The following is a 16,979-nucleotide window of genomic DNA, read 5'->3' on the forward strand; positions in this document are numbered from 1 at the left end:
TGCTTCAACTCGCTCTACCCTTTCCAGTAAAGTATGGACAGTTTTTGCTAGGTCTTCCATAGTTTGCTCTAAGGAGGACCTAGGCTCGGAAGTGGATTGATATTCAGGGTTTGACATGATGCAACCACTACGTACATGCATGCAACACTATATTTATGAATGCAGTTGAGATTCCCAAAAAATTTCAAATAACCAATTATCAATATAAAATCAAGGTCAAGCAAAAGTACATGTAGAGACTAGATCAAAGAATCAAAGGAATAAAATGCAATCAAGTAGTGACAGTGTTCACAATATTGAGAGATAGCCCAAATAAAATTCAAATTCCAATAAGCTCCACAATTAGTAATGAGAATCAGATATTTCAAAGAAATTAGGTTATGTCTTTTTTTTTTCTTTTCTATTTTTTGGAATTTTAGAATGGGTACTTAAAAAAAGCACAAATAATAAAACAGCTAACTTGAGCACAAAATGGGTAAGCCAGTGGGGTATGGTGGGATATGCACATAAAAAATATAAAGATAATATTTTTTAATGAGACAAAATTGAATCCACCAAAAAGAGAGTAAGAATTGTACCCTGGTCAGTGGCCAACTTATTGCACTAGATAGTCACGGGCTTGGCTCCTCAAGTGAGTGGATCTATTTGGACAAAGTGGACCTGTGGAGAACAATTTAAGGGCCCAATACGTGCAATGGGCTGTCACAGCAACAAGACTTTCCTTCTTTTCCTTCCTTTTGATTTTTTTTTTTTTTTGCAAAATAATAAAATACACTACCCTACGATGGACTTAAAAGAAAATAAAATACACTACTCTGCTTAAAAGAAACTACAGACATTAAAAGAAACTCAAAAACTAAAAGAGAACATAATCTCAAAATTGAAAAAAAATGCTCGACGATGGACTTGTGGTGCTAAGGATTGATGACTGTGGCTACGCGAAGACGGGGAAGACTGCGATGGCACAAAACATGGAGGAGTGGCAACTGTTTATCTCAGTTCATGGCATCGGCAGTGGTTGACGTCCTCAGCGACGGTGGTCGAGGGTGATAATAGGTTTCGATGGCTAGTGGCTGATAGGCCTTATGTGGGTTTTTTTTTTTTTTTTTGGGAGGGGGGGGGGGGGTTTGTGATTTGTGAGTTTTATGATCAAAGGCAGGCACGGATGGTGGTCACCGACTTGGGGGGGGGGGTTCGCTAGCTTCTCTGTTGGCTTGGGGATGAAGAACTCATGTGGCCAAAGGGGTATATACGGATTACAGGGGCTGGTTTGAGCTTGTTCAAGATCTCATGGGGGCAAAAACTTGAAAGGTACTGTCATATTTGGTTGACTTGCTCTTTTGATGGTTTTGCTTTCAAGTGGTTGTCTACAGTTGTGTTGTATGGACTGAAAGTCTGCTCTGATACCAAAATTGACGTAGGACAACCACACTATTTCAATGGAACAAATAAACAACAATAGAATCAAGAATAAACCCTAGGAGTCAGCACCAAGCAAAACTAGAGTCGGTACCAGTGTAAAAAAAAACACACGTTTTTTTTATAATTCTCAAAACTGTCTTACAATAATAATAAAAAGTGCTTAAATAGATAACAGTAAAATGCATAAAGAAACCCTAATTATTAAATGCTCAGGCTTGCTTAATCTCAAACCCAATTACTAACAGGCTCCATCTATAAGGCCACAGGTTAGGCCGTCTTCTTTTTGCTCTTCCTCCCATACATGCATATAATTGGGGGCTTGTACCTTGTGTCTGCACCAAATTATACAAACAACTATTCTTAAAACCCTTGTTTTAAATCCTCAAACCCAAATGCAACCTAACAAATGCAAATTTTACATCCACAAGAATCATTCGTTCCATAAAAAATAGTGAAAATACATTACAATAACAAAAACCACCAAGATATGAACTCTCTTGTTTCTTGAAAAGAGGCGCATACCCAATTCTCTCAATTTATTCACTTGAGTCACTGACTTAAGAATCATTGCATTCCTATGCCATCATAAAACACCAAAAACAAATACATCAAAAACCACATTTTTATAAAAAAAATAAAAAAACACAAATCAAAAGCAATTGCCAGGCTAAGCAATGTGTGTGTACTACTTTAGTAAAACATAAACTACTTATTGTCCTTATTATTTTCAAATTTAATTAAACTTCTTCCCACATGGAATGATTGAAATGCCTCGACAAATTCAACAAAACAGTAAGGTTCATTTTGACATGCCCAATGTTGCTTTTGGTCTTTACGTGATGTCACCTATAAACATTTTATTATGCATATGGATTCAAAATGAGTCTCCATGTGATGCTCACCTTTCAGTTATCAAGTATTTCTATTGGAACATATTAAACAGAAAAACCTATATCTTCACCTACTTCTTGAAAGAAGTTAGCCACACTTTTCCTTGCAAGACATTTAAAGCCCATGGATTCAAAAAATTAAGCTTGAGTTTGCGGGGACCTTGGTTCACAATCTAGACATCAGAGGGGAGAGTAATATCATCAAAAAGATCAAATTCTCTTGTACTATTGGCTGAAGGAGGTGAGATGACAGGAGTTCAATGGAGAATGTGAATACATTATTTGAGCAAATTCACTATTTGAAAAGTTGTCAAGTAGTCCAAATCAATATATATCTCATCCATAAAAAAGTGCTTTTACTAATCCAACCAGCATCTCAACTTTCACTTTTTTTTTTTTTTTGAGCGATAGACCTTGTCTTTCATTTAATTATCAAAGACATAATTATTTCAGTTAACAAAAGTTAAGGTAAATTGGTGTTCTTAATCTAGTTTACCTACAATAACACACTTTCTTTGTCCTCCTGAGGCTGAGATATCCCTTTAACATTTGATCCCCAACCATGGTATCAGTGGACACTTCAAATCCCAAAACTTATAATGAAGTGAACTCAAATAAATGATAAATCGGGCAAAACTGTTATGGAACTTTGACACTCCATGCTGATGTTGCCTTTTGAAAATAATCTATAATGTTGCTAGCTTGCCAAAATAAAAACCACATAACTTGTCAATCGCAACGAATGTGACTTCTCTAGACCAGAAAAGGTGAGTCTATTAAATCTTACTTCGAGCATAGGCTTTGATAAAAACACAATTTGAGCTAGACTATCTATCATTTACTGAGGCAAAGAAGAAATCATTCACAACAACTTCTTTCTTACCTTCAAGAAGATATCAATATCTAGATAAGGCATAATATTGGTTGCTTTCTTTCTTCTAGACAACTCTGCTTGCATCTCTGCAAATTTACAAAATAGTATGCATGTGAGTCTTGTATTACAAAAACTGATTATGTGGAGTACACCAACCATAATACTGTGAAACATTATAGTTGACAACAATATTTAAAATTTCAAGTACTTTAACAGAATTTTAAAGAGAGAATTCTTGTTTGGAATTCACATCCTTTCTCATAGTGTGGAAATTCATAAAAATTACCAAAATTTAATAGTTAAACCAAATCTTATTTTTGGTACTCTAACATCAAAGCATTGAATATTATTTTATAGGCCAAAAATACAAACAAATAAATCACATCCTAACTTTTTTAGCTTATTAGGATGATTAAGTTACTCAAGTATGACTTTAAAAAAAACAAATACTCAGGTATGAATTTTATATACTAATAACACTAACAAAGATACTATTGACAAATAAATCATATTCACTCATTTGTTACACTTTGCTTGAATAGATTGTAACATTGACTTCCTTAATTTCTTATTCCAATTCCATGCCATTTCTCATATTGCAAAAATGCATAAAACTAATGAATTTCAACGTTTTAACCAACATTGTCTAGTAATTGACCAATTCAAAGAACTCAAATATACACTTCTCTGATTATGGGGTCAAACCTAAGGTATGAATGAAAAGAAAAGAAAAAAAAACACAGACACACTCTTGTTTAGAAAATGACCAACCTGGCATCAACACATGATCTAGAAAAATGATAATTGAAATCTTATAAATTAAAACTAATGCAGATTTGGTACATGGTTTTTCTGAAGATTGTGGGTTTGAGAGAATATAGTTATTGATGCAGATTTTGTCCTTATTAGCTTGAATATGAATATCAAGATCAAAAACTCTTGTAAATAATCCATAACACATTGTTTAACAAAATCTTCACTCTAAACTTCAAATTCGGCTAATAAAATCAATCAGTAAAGAAAAAATCTTTCAAAAAAATGCAAAAGCTAATTCAAACACAAATACACTAAATGGACAAAGTATGAGATAAGTAGAAGGGAAATCAAACTATCCTAACCTATCAGTTTGTTCCAACAACTCTTCTTGGAGATTACCCAAGTGTTGTAATTGGCAAAGAACTTAACAAATTTGTAATTTCAACAGAATTACAGGATCATAATTAAGCTTTTATATTTGACTATTAAAATCAAGGGTGACACTCCCATCATCAAAACAAAAGGCAAAGATGATAAATTAGGTATAAAAGATTAAATTATATGAAATAAAATTCTTGGTAAATTAACTTAAATAACTAAATAGAATAGACTGAAAATAACATAAGAGAAGGCATAATTTTTTAATACAATGTCATGGAGGCTTGGAAATCAATCATAGGCAAATTGACACCAACAAAAACAATATTTCCAAACTTCCTCCTCTGAACATCTAGCATTATTTAACCACCATTGGCAATCTCTTTTAGAGATTTAGTTGTTCCACCAAGTTCGAAAACAAACTCCAAATATAATGTGGTCATTTAAAAAGTAAAGAAAAATCATCTAGCAATTTAAGAAAAAAATTATCTGCTATTGATGCTTAAAATATTAAATTTCAACAGATAATTCTTATTAAAACCCATAAAATTCAGAGTTCTAGATTAAAAACAACCAAGTTTTGTGTTTATCAGCAACTAATATAATATTGAGTAAATGACAAACATTACAGAATTATTTAGATTACAGTTTTTTTTTTCTTCTTTCTCTTCCAAAAGAGCCCAGAAGTTTACAAAATCATAACAAAGTACATTATAAATGTATCATCTTTATCTCAAACACATTTTTTTATACCTTGACATATGCGTGTCTCACTTGCATACCATTCCATGCAAGTTCCTTCGCTCATTATTAGCCATCTCTATGAGTTATATAAACAGATTTTGCAAACTAACAAAGCAAAACTCACAAATATAATAATAAATGAAACTAAAATACATTCATAACTGATTGTGCATGATGTATGGAGAACAAAACTTCATCTTTCTTTGAATTAGAAGGTGAAATCCAAAATCAAAACAACCCAAATATGCAAAATCAATTCCCATCCAAGATACCCAAAACAAAACTATTCCTAACCATAAAACCTAAATCATAACCAATTGAACCATAATACCCACATGTAAATCATAATTGACCCGAAATTTTAAAAATAAAAAACATTGTTAGGTTCTAAAGACTTAGAATTTTATGTATTTAGAACTCTAATTTGTATTGTTGGTAAACCATGATCAAAACAATGTATTTAGAAGTGTTTTAGCCTTGCTCAAAGTTGTGCGTTTATGTAAAGTTGGAATCGAGCTGAATGTAGAAAAGATTAATGCATTTCGATCTGGCTCAATCGATCGAAGCTCGAACAGAACGTTTTTCTGCAGAATTTTCCAACTCAGCCCTAGTTGTTTTAAAACGTTTTTAGGGTTTCTTATTTGTCCTAAGTATAAAAGGCAAACCCTAGCCACGTTTTAGTGTTACTCATATTGCTGTTTGTGTAAATCTCTTGTGAGATCTAGAGGAGCTTTCCATTACACAAACTTAGGGTTTTCAAGGAGAAGATTTATCTACACCTTGATGATCAACTCAGTTGCTACTATTGAAGTTTAAAGAAAACACAAGCGGGTGTGCTTGTATCTGGTGGTGAATCCAAAAAAGGAGTCCGTGGATTCGAAGCTTGCACGTGATCGTGTCAGTAAGTTCTACTAGTTGGTAGCAATAAGAAGTCGAGCGTGGGGGCTTGTAAGTCTTATTGTATGAACTTCGATTCTTTTAAGATAGTGGATTCAGGTTTACCTTGAGGATAGCTAGGTTAAATCCTCCCTAAGTTTTTACCGGTTTGGTTTCCTAGGTGATCATATCTTGTGTTATTTATTTTCCCCTACTTTGCATGATTTGATCTTTGTTATTGTGATAACCTAGACTTGTTAAATTGGACTAAGCAACAACTTGGCTAATTACCTAGGTTAAATCATTTGGTTTTAAGGGGTCTAAAAACTATCAAGTGGTATCAGAGCGGGTAGCTCTTTTGTTGTTGATCTTTTGATCACTGAGCTGATCCTTGACCCCTGTTGTCATGGAACACGGACACTCTCTAGTTATTCCTCATCACTTTGATGGGAATAATTATGCTTATTAGAAAGTAAGGATGAAAGCATTCCTGAAATCTATTGATGAGAGAGTGTGGAACTCCATTGAATACGGATGGGAGAAGCCCACTACTCCTGTTAGTGAGTGGGAAACTTCTCAAAAAGAAGCAACTGCGTTTAATAGCAAGGCTATGAATGCAATTTTTAACTCTGTTTCTATGGAGGAATTTAAGAGAATCTCTAATGTTGAGGTTGCTCATACTGCTTGGAATATCCTCCGAACTGTGCATGAAGGCACAAAGGCTGTCAAAATCAATAAATTGCAGCAATTGACTTCTAAATTTGAAAGCATTAGGATGTCTGATGATGAATCTTTTGATGAATTTTATGCTAAATTGAATAATATTGTTAATTCTGCTTTTAACTTAGGTGAAATCTATGATCAAACTAAAATTGTTAGAAAGATTCTTAGATCTTTAACTGAAGACTTTAGACCCAAGGTGACTACCATTACTGAAAGCAAGGATGTGGACTCAATCCCTGTTGATGAACTTGTAGAATCTCTTCAATCTTATGAGTTAGATCTACCTAAAACTACCAAATCCAAATCAATGGCTCTTAAGTCAATTGATGATGTTGAAGGTGGTGGATTTGATGATGAGCTCTCTGCTACAGAGATTGCTTACCTTGCCAAGAACTTTAGAAACTTTCTCAGGAATAGTAACAGAAAGGCAAGAGGCACAAACACTGCTGAACCTAGAAACTTTAGGAAGCATGATCCCACTAAGGTTAACAATAATGATAAACCTAGAGAAAAAGTAGGTCAATCTTCCAATAATTCTTTGGGCTCTCAGTGTTTTGGATGTCAAGGGTATGGACACATGAAATCTGAATGTCCTACCTATTTGAAGTCTAAGGGTAAGGCTATGGCTGTAACCCTTAGTAATGGTGAAGTTTCTAATAATGAGTCTGATTATGATAAGGATGGAAACTTCATTGCTTTCACCGCTACTGCTGTAGTCGATGAGAGCATATCTGTTGAAGAGAACCCTTCTGATGGGGAACTCTCTGAAGATGCAGATCTTCAAGAAGCCTATAATAAACTTTGCAAAGTTGTTGCAAAGGATGCTATGAATGTTGAACTTGGCCTGAAGAAAATTGAATCTCTTGAGTTTGATAAGAAGAATTTGCTTGTTAAACTGTTTGATGCTAATGAACTTTTGAACAATGTGAAAATTGAGAATATGCTTTTGCTTGATAAAATTAAATCTTTGGAACTTGATTTATCTATTACTAGATCTGCTAGTTCTAAACTTGATCAAATATTGAGTGTTAAAAAGTCTTCTTCTAACAAAACTGGATTAGGTTATATTGAAAGCATCTTTGTGTCTGCTCCCCATTCCATAAAGTTTGTTCCTTCATCTTCTTCTTCTGAACCTTCTGTGAGTGAGATAGTGAGTGAAACTGTCAAACCCTCTGTGATTGAGGTTGTCAAACCCATAGAAGTTTCACCATCTAGGAAGATTAGGGTTGATCTGAAAGAGTCTAAGTCTAAGAAGCCTACCCTATCTAAGGACAAGACACATGATAAGCCTGCATGGGTTTGTCACTTTTGTGGAAAGTCTAGACACATTTGTCCAAACTGTTACAAGCTACAAGCTGCAAAGAGAGCAAACAAACCAAAAGTACCTGTGCCTCAAGCACAAGATCCTATGGTACTTATTGGTGAATTGGTAAAAGCTTTAAACCTTTATTCCAATCCTGGAGTTGGTAATCATTCCCATATGAATAAGAACTCCAATGCTCATGGTGCATCTAAAAGGTTTTGGATGCAAAAGACTCGAACTAACTGAGCCTTTCTAACATGGTCCTTGTGCTTCATTGCTCTACCCTTTGTGACCATTGTTCTTTGGTTTTGTTTTGTTTTTTGTTTTCTAGGATTTGCATTGCATAACATTCATGCATTTCATTCTAGGTTTTTTTTTTTAAATATAAAAAAAAAATAAAAAAAAGGAAGAAAAATGAAGCAAATTTTGTTTCATACTATTCTTCTTTGTTTTTGAAAACAAGGTTGGTCAATTTATTTACACATAACATTTCGTTTGTACCTTATTTAGCTTTGATGAGCTTACCTATTGCACTTTACTAATTGAAACTTTATAGTGCATGTTGTGTGGGAAAGATGTTGATGGTTTTTTTATTACTCTGTCTTAATTTTGAAGTAACATATTTTTGAATGTTGGACTTGAACTTTTAGAGAAAGACATAAATAACCATCTCACCACTGTTCACTAACCAATCATAAACACCTTAGTGCATATCATGAGATTTTATGCTCGAGAAAGTGTAGCACATGCATAAAAAGAACATAAGGTGAAGCCTCGGTTTAAATTGCTTAATTCTTAAAATTAAAATTGGTGTGTACTATTAGGCTTGATGCCAAACTCACATGACTTAAAATTTGTATGTATATTATGAGGCATAAATTCAAGAAACTTACATGATTGCAAGTTTATGATCTAGGAGATGTGGGAGTTATATGATGTAACTCTTTAGGTGATAGTCTCGTTTAAATTCTTTGTGATGAATTTTTGTAGACTTTGTGATTGATTGCTATTCACATATCACCTCACATGTACCTCAAGTTTTTGCTAGTTGCACACACTACACGAGTTACTCTTTGTTAAACTTTGTACATGTTATTGTTTGTGTTTATGGTCTGACCAACCAAGTTTTGCAAATACTTTGAATTTTGTGCAAAATTAATTTGTTACTTGAAAATTTATGGAGAATGCAAGATATTTTGTTTTTGGGAATTTGGGCTTAAAATTCTTGTTTTTGAAAATCACATCATCACATACTCATGCATTTTGTTCTTAAATTTCAATGCTTTGAGTCGATTCTAAATGTTTTTCAAAAAACTGTGTTTTTCCTCAAATTTTAGTGAGCCTCTGCCCATTTCGATCAATCCATTCTGTTTTTCGATCGATCGAAATTTTTTTAAATATGTTTGAGAGAGCCTTTGACTGTTTCGATCGATCGAAACTGATTTTAGATCGATCGAATTTTTTTCAAATTGTTTTATTAAAGCCTCTGTCTGTTTCGATCGATCGAGGCTGATTTTCAATTGATCGAAACTTGTGAAATATGTTTTTTAAAAAGTCAGATTGTCTTTTTCAAAGGCACTTTTTCAAAAGTTTTTCAAACTTTCCTCTCTCTCCGACTTGGCTAAGGCTCCACCAAAGATTTTTTGTCGTTTTCTTCCGAAATTTTTGAAAGGTTTTTGTCTTCCAAGGCCGGTAAGTCCTTTTTGCCCTTCCTTTTGCATTTTATTTCATGATTTCATGCATTTTTCATGCATATTCATTGGGTATTTTCGGCACTTTTCATATTTTGGGGTTGTTGATGATTCAAACCATTTTTGGTGAAATTGATCATTGGGTTTTTGTTCTAGGATGTTATATTAATGATCCTTGTTGGTTAATTTGATCAATTTTATGGTTTTTGAAAAATTGAAAATTCTAGGGTTTGAAATTGATCCGAATTGGGGATTTTGTCCAATTGGGTTAAATTGATGAAATTGGCTTGTTAAATTGATGTATTTGGTCATTACTATTTGAACTCTATCATGTCTAATGATCAATTCATCAATATCTTTCAAATTGATCAAGTGGTTTTCCAAATTTTGGGGTTTTTGTGTTAATACCTCTATGTTCAAGCCAATTTTGTGAATTTGAACTTTTTGGACTTAATTGCATTGCATTAGAACATACATCATACCATTTAAATTGTTCATGCATCATATAGATTTTTATTCTATATTTTTTTTGTGCTAACTTGCAGTCTGCCCTTGGTTTTTTTTTTTTTTTTTTGTGTTTTTTTGTTCTTTTGCTCTATGTTTTGGTCCTTATCCTAGCACCATGCCTAGGAAAACTAGAGCCAATAGGACTCCTTCCACTTCCTCTATGTCTCCCTCTAGGAGTGAGGTGTTTAGGAATGATAAGTGCAGAGAGGCCTTTGATACCTTGAACAGTAAGCGTAAGATATGGGCTGAGCGAGCTGTAGTGTTAGATGAGATTGATCTGGCCATTAGGGCTAACTTTGAGTCTAGAGGTTGGTTGTCTCTCTTAGAGATAGATCATCCACCCCCGACCGCCCTAATTAGAGAGTTCTTCTCGAACCTCTCTTGCCACGTCTATGATTCCAACACCCTTGTTAGGAGTTGGATACGAGGTGTTGAGTTCACCATTACCTCTCGGGTAGTGGCTGAGGCTCTTGGGGTTCCGGTTGTTTGGGAGCCTGACTATCCCTATGATGAGTCACCCTCTTTAGATGTTGTCATGTCATACATCACTGGGTCATCTATCCAGTGGGGTTCTGATCCTCAGATCACGTCCGTTGAGCTTACCGAGACTGCCTATCTCTTCTTTAGGATAGCGTGTCATTCGTTGTGGCCTATTTCTCATTTCCACACTATCCCTCTATAGCGATGTGTGTTTTTGTATGCCTTTGTTTTTGGAGCGTCTATCAGTTTTCCTCACTTATTCCTTCGTTCTTTGAACGAGGTTCATAGGAGTTCTGTCGTCGAGCATGCACTTATTCATCCTATTTTCATTCATAGGATTTTGCTCTTTTTAGGTCTAGATGGTTTCCCATCTGGTGAGCCTGTGCATGTTGTTGCTCCCATAGGTGCCACCTTTCTTAGACAGAGGGCTGATCACTTGAGAGTTGCTCCTTCACGTCCTAGAGGTGCGTCATCTAGTGGTGTTCCTCCTCCTCCCTCTTCTACAGGTGTTGATGCTGCTGAGACATCAGGTGCTGCTGCTGATGATGATGTTCCTCCACCGACTACTTCGGATGATTCAGACATTCGTCGTACGTTGGATCATGTCTTGACCGTTCAGACGGCTCATGGACAGCTTTTGGTAGACATGCTCGATGAGATCCGTGCCTTGCGTGCGAAGTTGGCGCAATTTAGACCACTTCCCTTTTGATGTTGGAGATTTTGTTTGCCCTTTGACATTTCGTCACAAAAAGGGGGAGTACTTTGTAGAGTTTTTGCTTTCAGGGGGAGTATATGTTTTTGGTTAGAGCTTGTGGAGTTTAAATTGTATCTAGGTGCTTCACATTGTATTTTATCTTTTTAGCTCTTGCCATGTTTTTGATGGGTTATTCATGTTAGGGGGAGTATAATTTTTTGTTGGTACTTTATATGTTTCTTGTTTCAAAATGTTTATTGATTTATATTTATGAGTTATTCATTGATATATGTCTTTATTGTGTGTTGTTTGAAATCAAGAATTTATTTTGTTTACTTGTACTGTTTCCACACATGCGGTTATGCATTTTGTTTAGTGTTTCAGGAAATATACAGGTTGATTCAATTGAGCTGCTGTCTACACTTGCAACTAATGGATAGTAGTTAGGATTGAATTTGTTTTATGAGCATTATTTTTGTAAAGGGCTTTTTATTTTGTAAACTTTGAGCTTCTAGTTGTGTTTTGTCACGGATTGCCAAATGGGGAGTTTGTTAGGTTCTAAAGACTTAGGATTTTATGTATTTAGAACTTTAATTTGTATTGTTAGCAAACCATGATCAAAACAATGTATTTAGAAGTGTTTTAGTCTTGCTCAAAGTTGTGCGTTTATGTAAAGTTGGAATCAAGCTGAATGCAGAAAAGATTAATGCATTTCGGTCTGGCTCGATCGATCGAAGCTTGAGCAGAATGTTTTTCTGCAGAATTTTCCAACTCAGCCCTAGTTGTTTTAAAACGTTTTTAGGGTTTCTTATTTGTCCTAAGTATAAAAGGCAAACCCTAGCCACGTTTTAGTGTTGCTCATATTGCTGTTTGTGTAAATCTCTTGTGAGATCTAGAGAAGCTTTCCTTTACACAAACTTAGGGTTTTCAAGGAGAAGATTTATCTACACCTTGATGATCAACTCAGTTGCTGCCATTGAAGCTTAAAAAAACACAAGCGGGTGTGCTTGTATCTGGTGGTGAATCCAAGAAAGAAGAAGTCCGTGGATTCGAAGTTTGCACGTGGTCGTGTCAGTAAGTTCTACTAGTTGGTAGTAATAAGAAGTCGAGCATGGGGACTTGTAAATCTTATTGTATGAACTTCGATTCTTTCAAGATAGTGGATTCAGGTTTACCTTGAGGATAGCTAGGTTAAATCCTCCCCAGGTTTTTACCGGTTTGGTTTCCTGGGTGATCATATCTTGTGTTATTTATTTTCCGCTGCTTTGCATGATTTGATATTTGTTATTGTGATAACCTAGACTTGTTAAATTGGACTAAATAACAACTTGGCTAATTACCTAGGTTAAATCATTTGGTTTTAAGGGGTCTAAAAACTATCAAACATAACATTACTTTGTCTCCACCTTTCAACAACAACCATCACATAAGGATTGAAGATAAACGAAAGAAGAAAAAAAAGAAAAAAAAATGAAATAGAATTCAAAGAATGAAACTAAAACGCTTGATGTTTTAAAGTCACAACCTTTCGCCTTTTTTATTTTGTTAAGATTAGAAATGGAAGTACAAAACTAAAATCAAACCAAAATAGGGGAAAAAAAAACAAAAGAAAATATCGAAAAATTGAAAAACAAACATTTTCATGGAGAACCCAAAAACCCGAAACAAAAAGGAATCGAAACCAAAATCAAATCTAAACCTATCCAACAAAAAAACTCAATAAAAAGTAATATTTCATACCCAAATCTAAAAAAAAATGAAGAAAAATAGAGCCAGTTCCGATGATCTGATGTTGGCGGATATATAGCCAAACAATGTTGATTCCCATAGATTTTTCTTTCTCTATGTGTTTGTGGTTCTGATGGTCTAAGTCTGGCAAGGGAATCAACATTGATGGCTTACGAACTCTGTCTCCTTCTCTCTTTGTATTTTGCGTTTTTTTTTTTTTTTGGTAGTATTGCAAGCCTTTTAATTATATTTTAGCCAGTTATATTTATTTTTATATTGAGAGGCTATCAAATGGTGTTTTAACCTATGAAACAATATAATTTATCGTTTTATAATTGTACCTCTTAAATGGTGTTTTAACCTTGTGAAAGAATATAATTTATTGTTTTTTAAATGTAAACGTGGCAGAATTTTAGATTGGTTTTTTTTTTTTTTTTTTTATAGCAAACTTGAAACTTTCATTAAATAGAAGAAAACATTACATCATGATGGAGAGCTTATTCCAAGAAATCAGGATTCTCTTCCATCCACACCATAAAGTCACCAATACAAATAGCATGTTTTGCTAATATATGGGCAGGTTTATTTCCATTTCTACATACATGAGAAAATAACACTTTCCTAACATCATGGGTAGAACTTTGAATCCCATAAATAATAGGCATCACCGAAACAGGCGGCAACGATAAACCTTGAAGGGCACGAACCACATTGGGAGAGTCACCTTCCAAAATAAATTCCTGTAATCCAACATCTTTGGCAAACTCCAAACCCAATTCAAATGCTTTAGCTTCCACCTCCAAAGGACCTAAAGGAGCATGGATTTTTTTGGTCAAAGCAGCCACCACCAAACCATTAGCATCACGAACTATTGTGCCAACCCCAGATTCGTTCCTTGCTTTGAACACAGCCCCATCCACATTCACTTTGTACAACTGATCAGAGGGAGGCAGCCAAGACTGTTGAAGAACCGGTTCAGACATCCACGGTAATGCAGAAACAGTAGCTTCCTGAAATTCCATCAGCCACATTGAAGCATCTCGGCACAACTCCATTTCACTTAGCCGTTTTCCACCATTTCGTATTTCATTCTGATTGCCCCATAACCTCCAAGCAATAGTTCCCATCAACGCAGTAGCATTTTCATCACACCGATCCACCATAATCATCCTCCACGCTAACTCCATAAAGCTGTCGAAATGAAGTGCAGGAACCGACTCAAAAAAACTTGCACAGCTCCAAATTGCTTTAGCTCACGGACATGACCAAAATAAATGGCCTGAAGTTTCTGGCTCTAGCAAACAAGCATCACAAAGATCTTCAGTTAACACCTTTCGTCGCTTGAGATTCGATTTTGTTGGAAGAATATCCCTACAAGCCCTCCATAAAAAATGTCTAACTTTATGAGGAGTTGGTAGCCGCCATAGTTTCTTCCAAAAACAACGCAAGTGACTGCCATCCGAAGAAGAAGCATCACCACAATTACCTGAACACTCCAAAGCAAGTTTATAGGCACTCCGTACAGTAAACATCCCATTAGAGGTGCCTGTCCAAATTAGCTTATCAGGGGGAAGAGAAGAACTAAGTGGAATACTTCTTATTTCCTCCACCTCAAACGGCAAGAATAGCTGCTGCAATAAATGGAGATTCCAGCACTTATTTTCCGAATCAATAAGTTCAGAAACACGAAGATCCATTGGGGAATTCAGCCTTGGGGAAACAACTCTAAAAGTGGAGGAGCTTGGTAGCCATTTGTCCTTCCACACCTATACATTGAAGCCATTACCAATCTGCCATCTCAGTCCATGTTGCACAATCTTTTGGGAAGCCATAATACTATGCCATACATATGATGGATTATTACCAAGTGACGCATCAACAAAATCACATGTAGGAAAATATTTTGCTTTGAAGACATGATAAACAAGAGAATTTTGTCCCATTTGCAATCTCCAACCTTGTTTAGCGAGTAAAGCCAAATTGAAAGGTTTCAGCTGTTTAAAACCCATACCCCCATCTACTTTAGGCTTGCAAAGATTATCCCAACTCATCCAATTTAGTTTTCTTTCATCCTGTTTTTGACCCCACCAAAAATTACGAATCATACTCATCAATTCTTCACAGAAAGTATCAGGAAGTTTGAAACAACTCATTGTATAAGTTGGAATTGCCTGTGCTACTGCCTTCATCAAGATTTCCTTACTTGCTTTAGAAAGCAATTTTTTCTTCCAACCAGCTAACTTCTTAGCAAGCTTTTCCTTTACGTCATTAAAAGTGTTGCGCTTCTTTCTTTCAACCAGTGAGGGAAGACCAAGATATTTCTCATGTTGTCTAATGACTTGAGCACCAAATCTACTTTTAATTTCCTCTTGAACTGAATGATCAGTATTAGAGCTAAAGAAAAGGGAGGTCTTCGCTCTATTTAATTGTTGGCCAGAAGCACACTCATAAACCTGAAGGATACTCTGTAGGGAGTCACATTCTGCCAAGGATGCCCTACAAAAAATAAGGCTGTCATCTGCAAAAAATAAATGAGATAATTTGGGTCCACCCCTAGAAACAGCAATACCTTCAAGTCGACCATCATCAACCCCCTTCTTAATCAAAGCAGATAGGCCCTCAGCACATGACAAAAAAGATAAGGGGATAGTGGATCTCCCTGCCTTATTCCCCTTGATGGTACTATATGTCCATGTGGTCTCCCATTAATCCGAATAGAGTAAGTAACCGTAGAGATGCATGTCAACAATAATTGTCTCCACCTACTTTTAAACCCCAATTTATCCATAATTTTATCAAGGCAGCCCCACTCCACCCTATCATAGGCTTTACTCATATCCACTTCAAGTGCCATCTCCCCCTTTTTGCCTCCCTTTTTCATATTGATATGATGCATAGTTTCAAAAGCCACCAAAACATTGTCAATAATTAATCTTCCATGCACAAAGGCACTTTGAGTGTCACTGATGATAGCTGGCAAAATCTTCTTTAATCTATTTGCAATCGCCTTTAAGGCTAGCTTATAAACAACATTACACAAGCTAATAGGGCGATAATCAGTAACTCTTTTTAGCTCTTTAATTTTAGGAACTAAAACAATATGGGTTTCATTAAAATTCGGAGGTATAATTCCAAAATAAAGAAAATCAAGTACTTTTTAGTGACAACATTACCAATTAAAGGCCAAAAATGTTGATAGAAGAGAGGAGGCATACCATCTGGGCCAAGTGCTTTCAGTGGATACATCTGCTTCAAGGCTTTCTTCACTTCACCATCCTGGAAGTCCCGAAGAAGCATTTGGTTCATGGCACTGGTGACTTTAGGCTCTACGGCATCAATTAATTCCATGAAATTCGTAGGATGTGAAGATGAAAATAGTGCTGAATAGTAGTCCACAATTATACCCTATACAATGCCCATATCAGCCTGCCAAGTACCACCCAAATCCTCCATACCTTCTATTATATTATTTTGAAATCAAGCAGAAGCTTTAGAGTGAAAGTACCTGGTGTTCCTATCCCCATCCTGAAACTAGTTAATTCTAGATCTCTGCAACCACATGGCATTGTCTTTGTCCAACCAACAATTTAATTCAACTCTTGTTTTCTGAATTTCAGTAATGATTGAGGGAGACGTAGGCTGTAACTCCAACCACTCAAGACTTTTTTGCAATCGTGCAATCTGCTGACCCACATGTCCAAAGTCATTCTTATTCCAGTCATCCAAACATACACAACATGATTCTAAATAGGACACTTTATCAAAGATTGCCCAGATTTGAAGAGTGGGCCAATGGTTGAGCCTAATGATGTGCATCAAAGACCAAAAATCCAAGGAAGAGTGCTTGCCATTACGGGGCAAGATGCTGAGGAATCTAAGTTAGGTACCATCTTTTTTTTTTTTTTTTGTTTTC

General features: G+C 35.5%; 1 protein-coding gene across 1 annotated transcript; it reads right to left on the bottom strand.

Moving 5' to 3' along the window:
• Positions 1–14,832: 14,832 nt before the first annotated feature.
• On the bottom strand, positions 14,833–16,414 carry LOC126690058 (uncharacterized). The gene is made up of 3 exons (XM_050385194.1): positions 16,282–16,414; positions 15,833–16,156; positions 14,833–15,584 (listed from the first exon to the last, which is right to left on the bottom strand). The coding sequence occupies exons 1-3, from the start codon at positions 16,412–16,414 to the stop codon at positions 14,833–14,835; spliced, it is 1,209 nt and encodes a 402-aa protein (XP_050241151.1).
• Positions 16,415–16,979: the final 565 nt, after the last annotated feature.

This window comes from Quercus robur, chromosome 6 (genome assembly GCF_932294415.1).
Source record: "Quercus robur chromosome 6, dhQueRobu3.1, whole genome shotgun sequence".
Taxonomy (NCBI): domain Eukaryota; kingdom Viridiplantae; phylum Streptophyta; class Magnoliopsida; order Fagales; family Fagaceae; genus Quercus; species Quercus robur.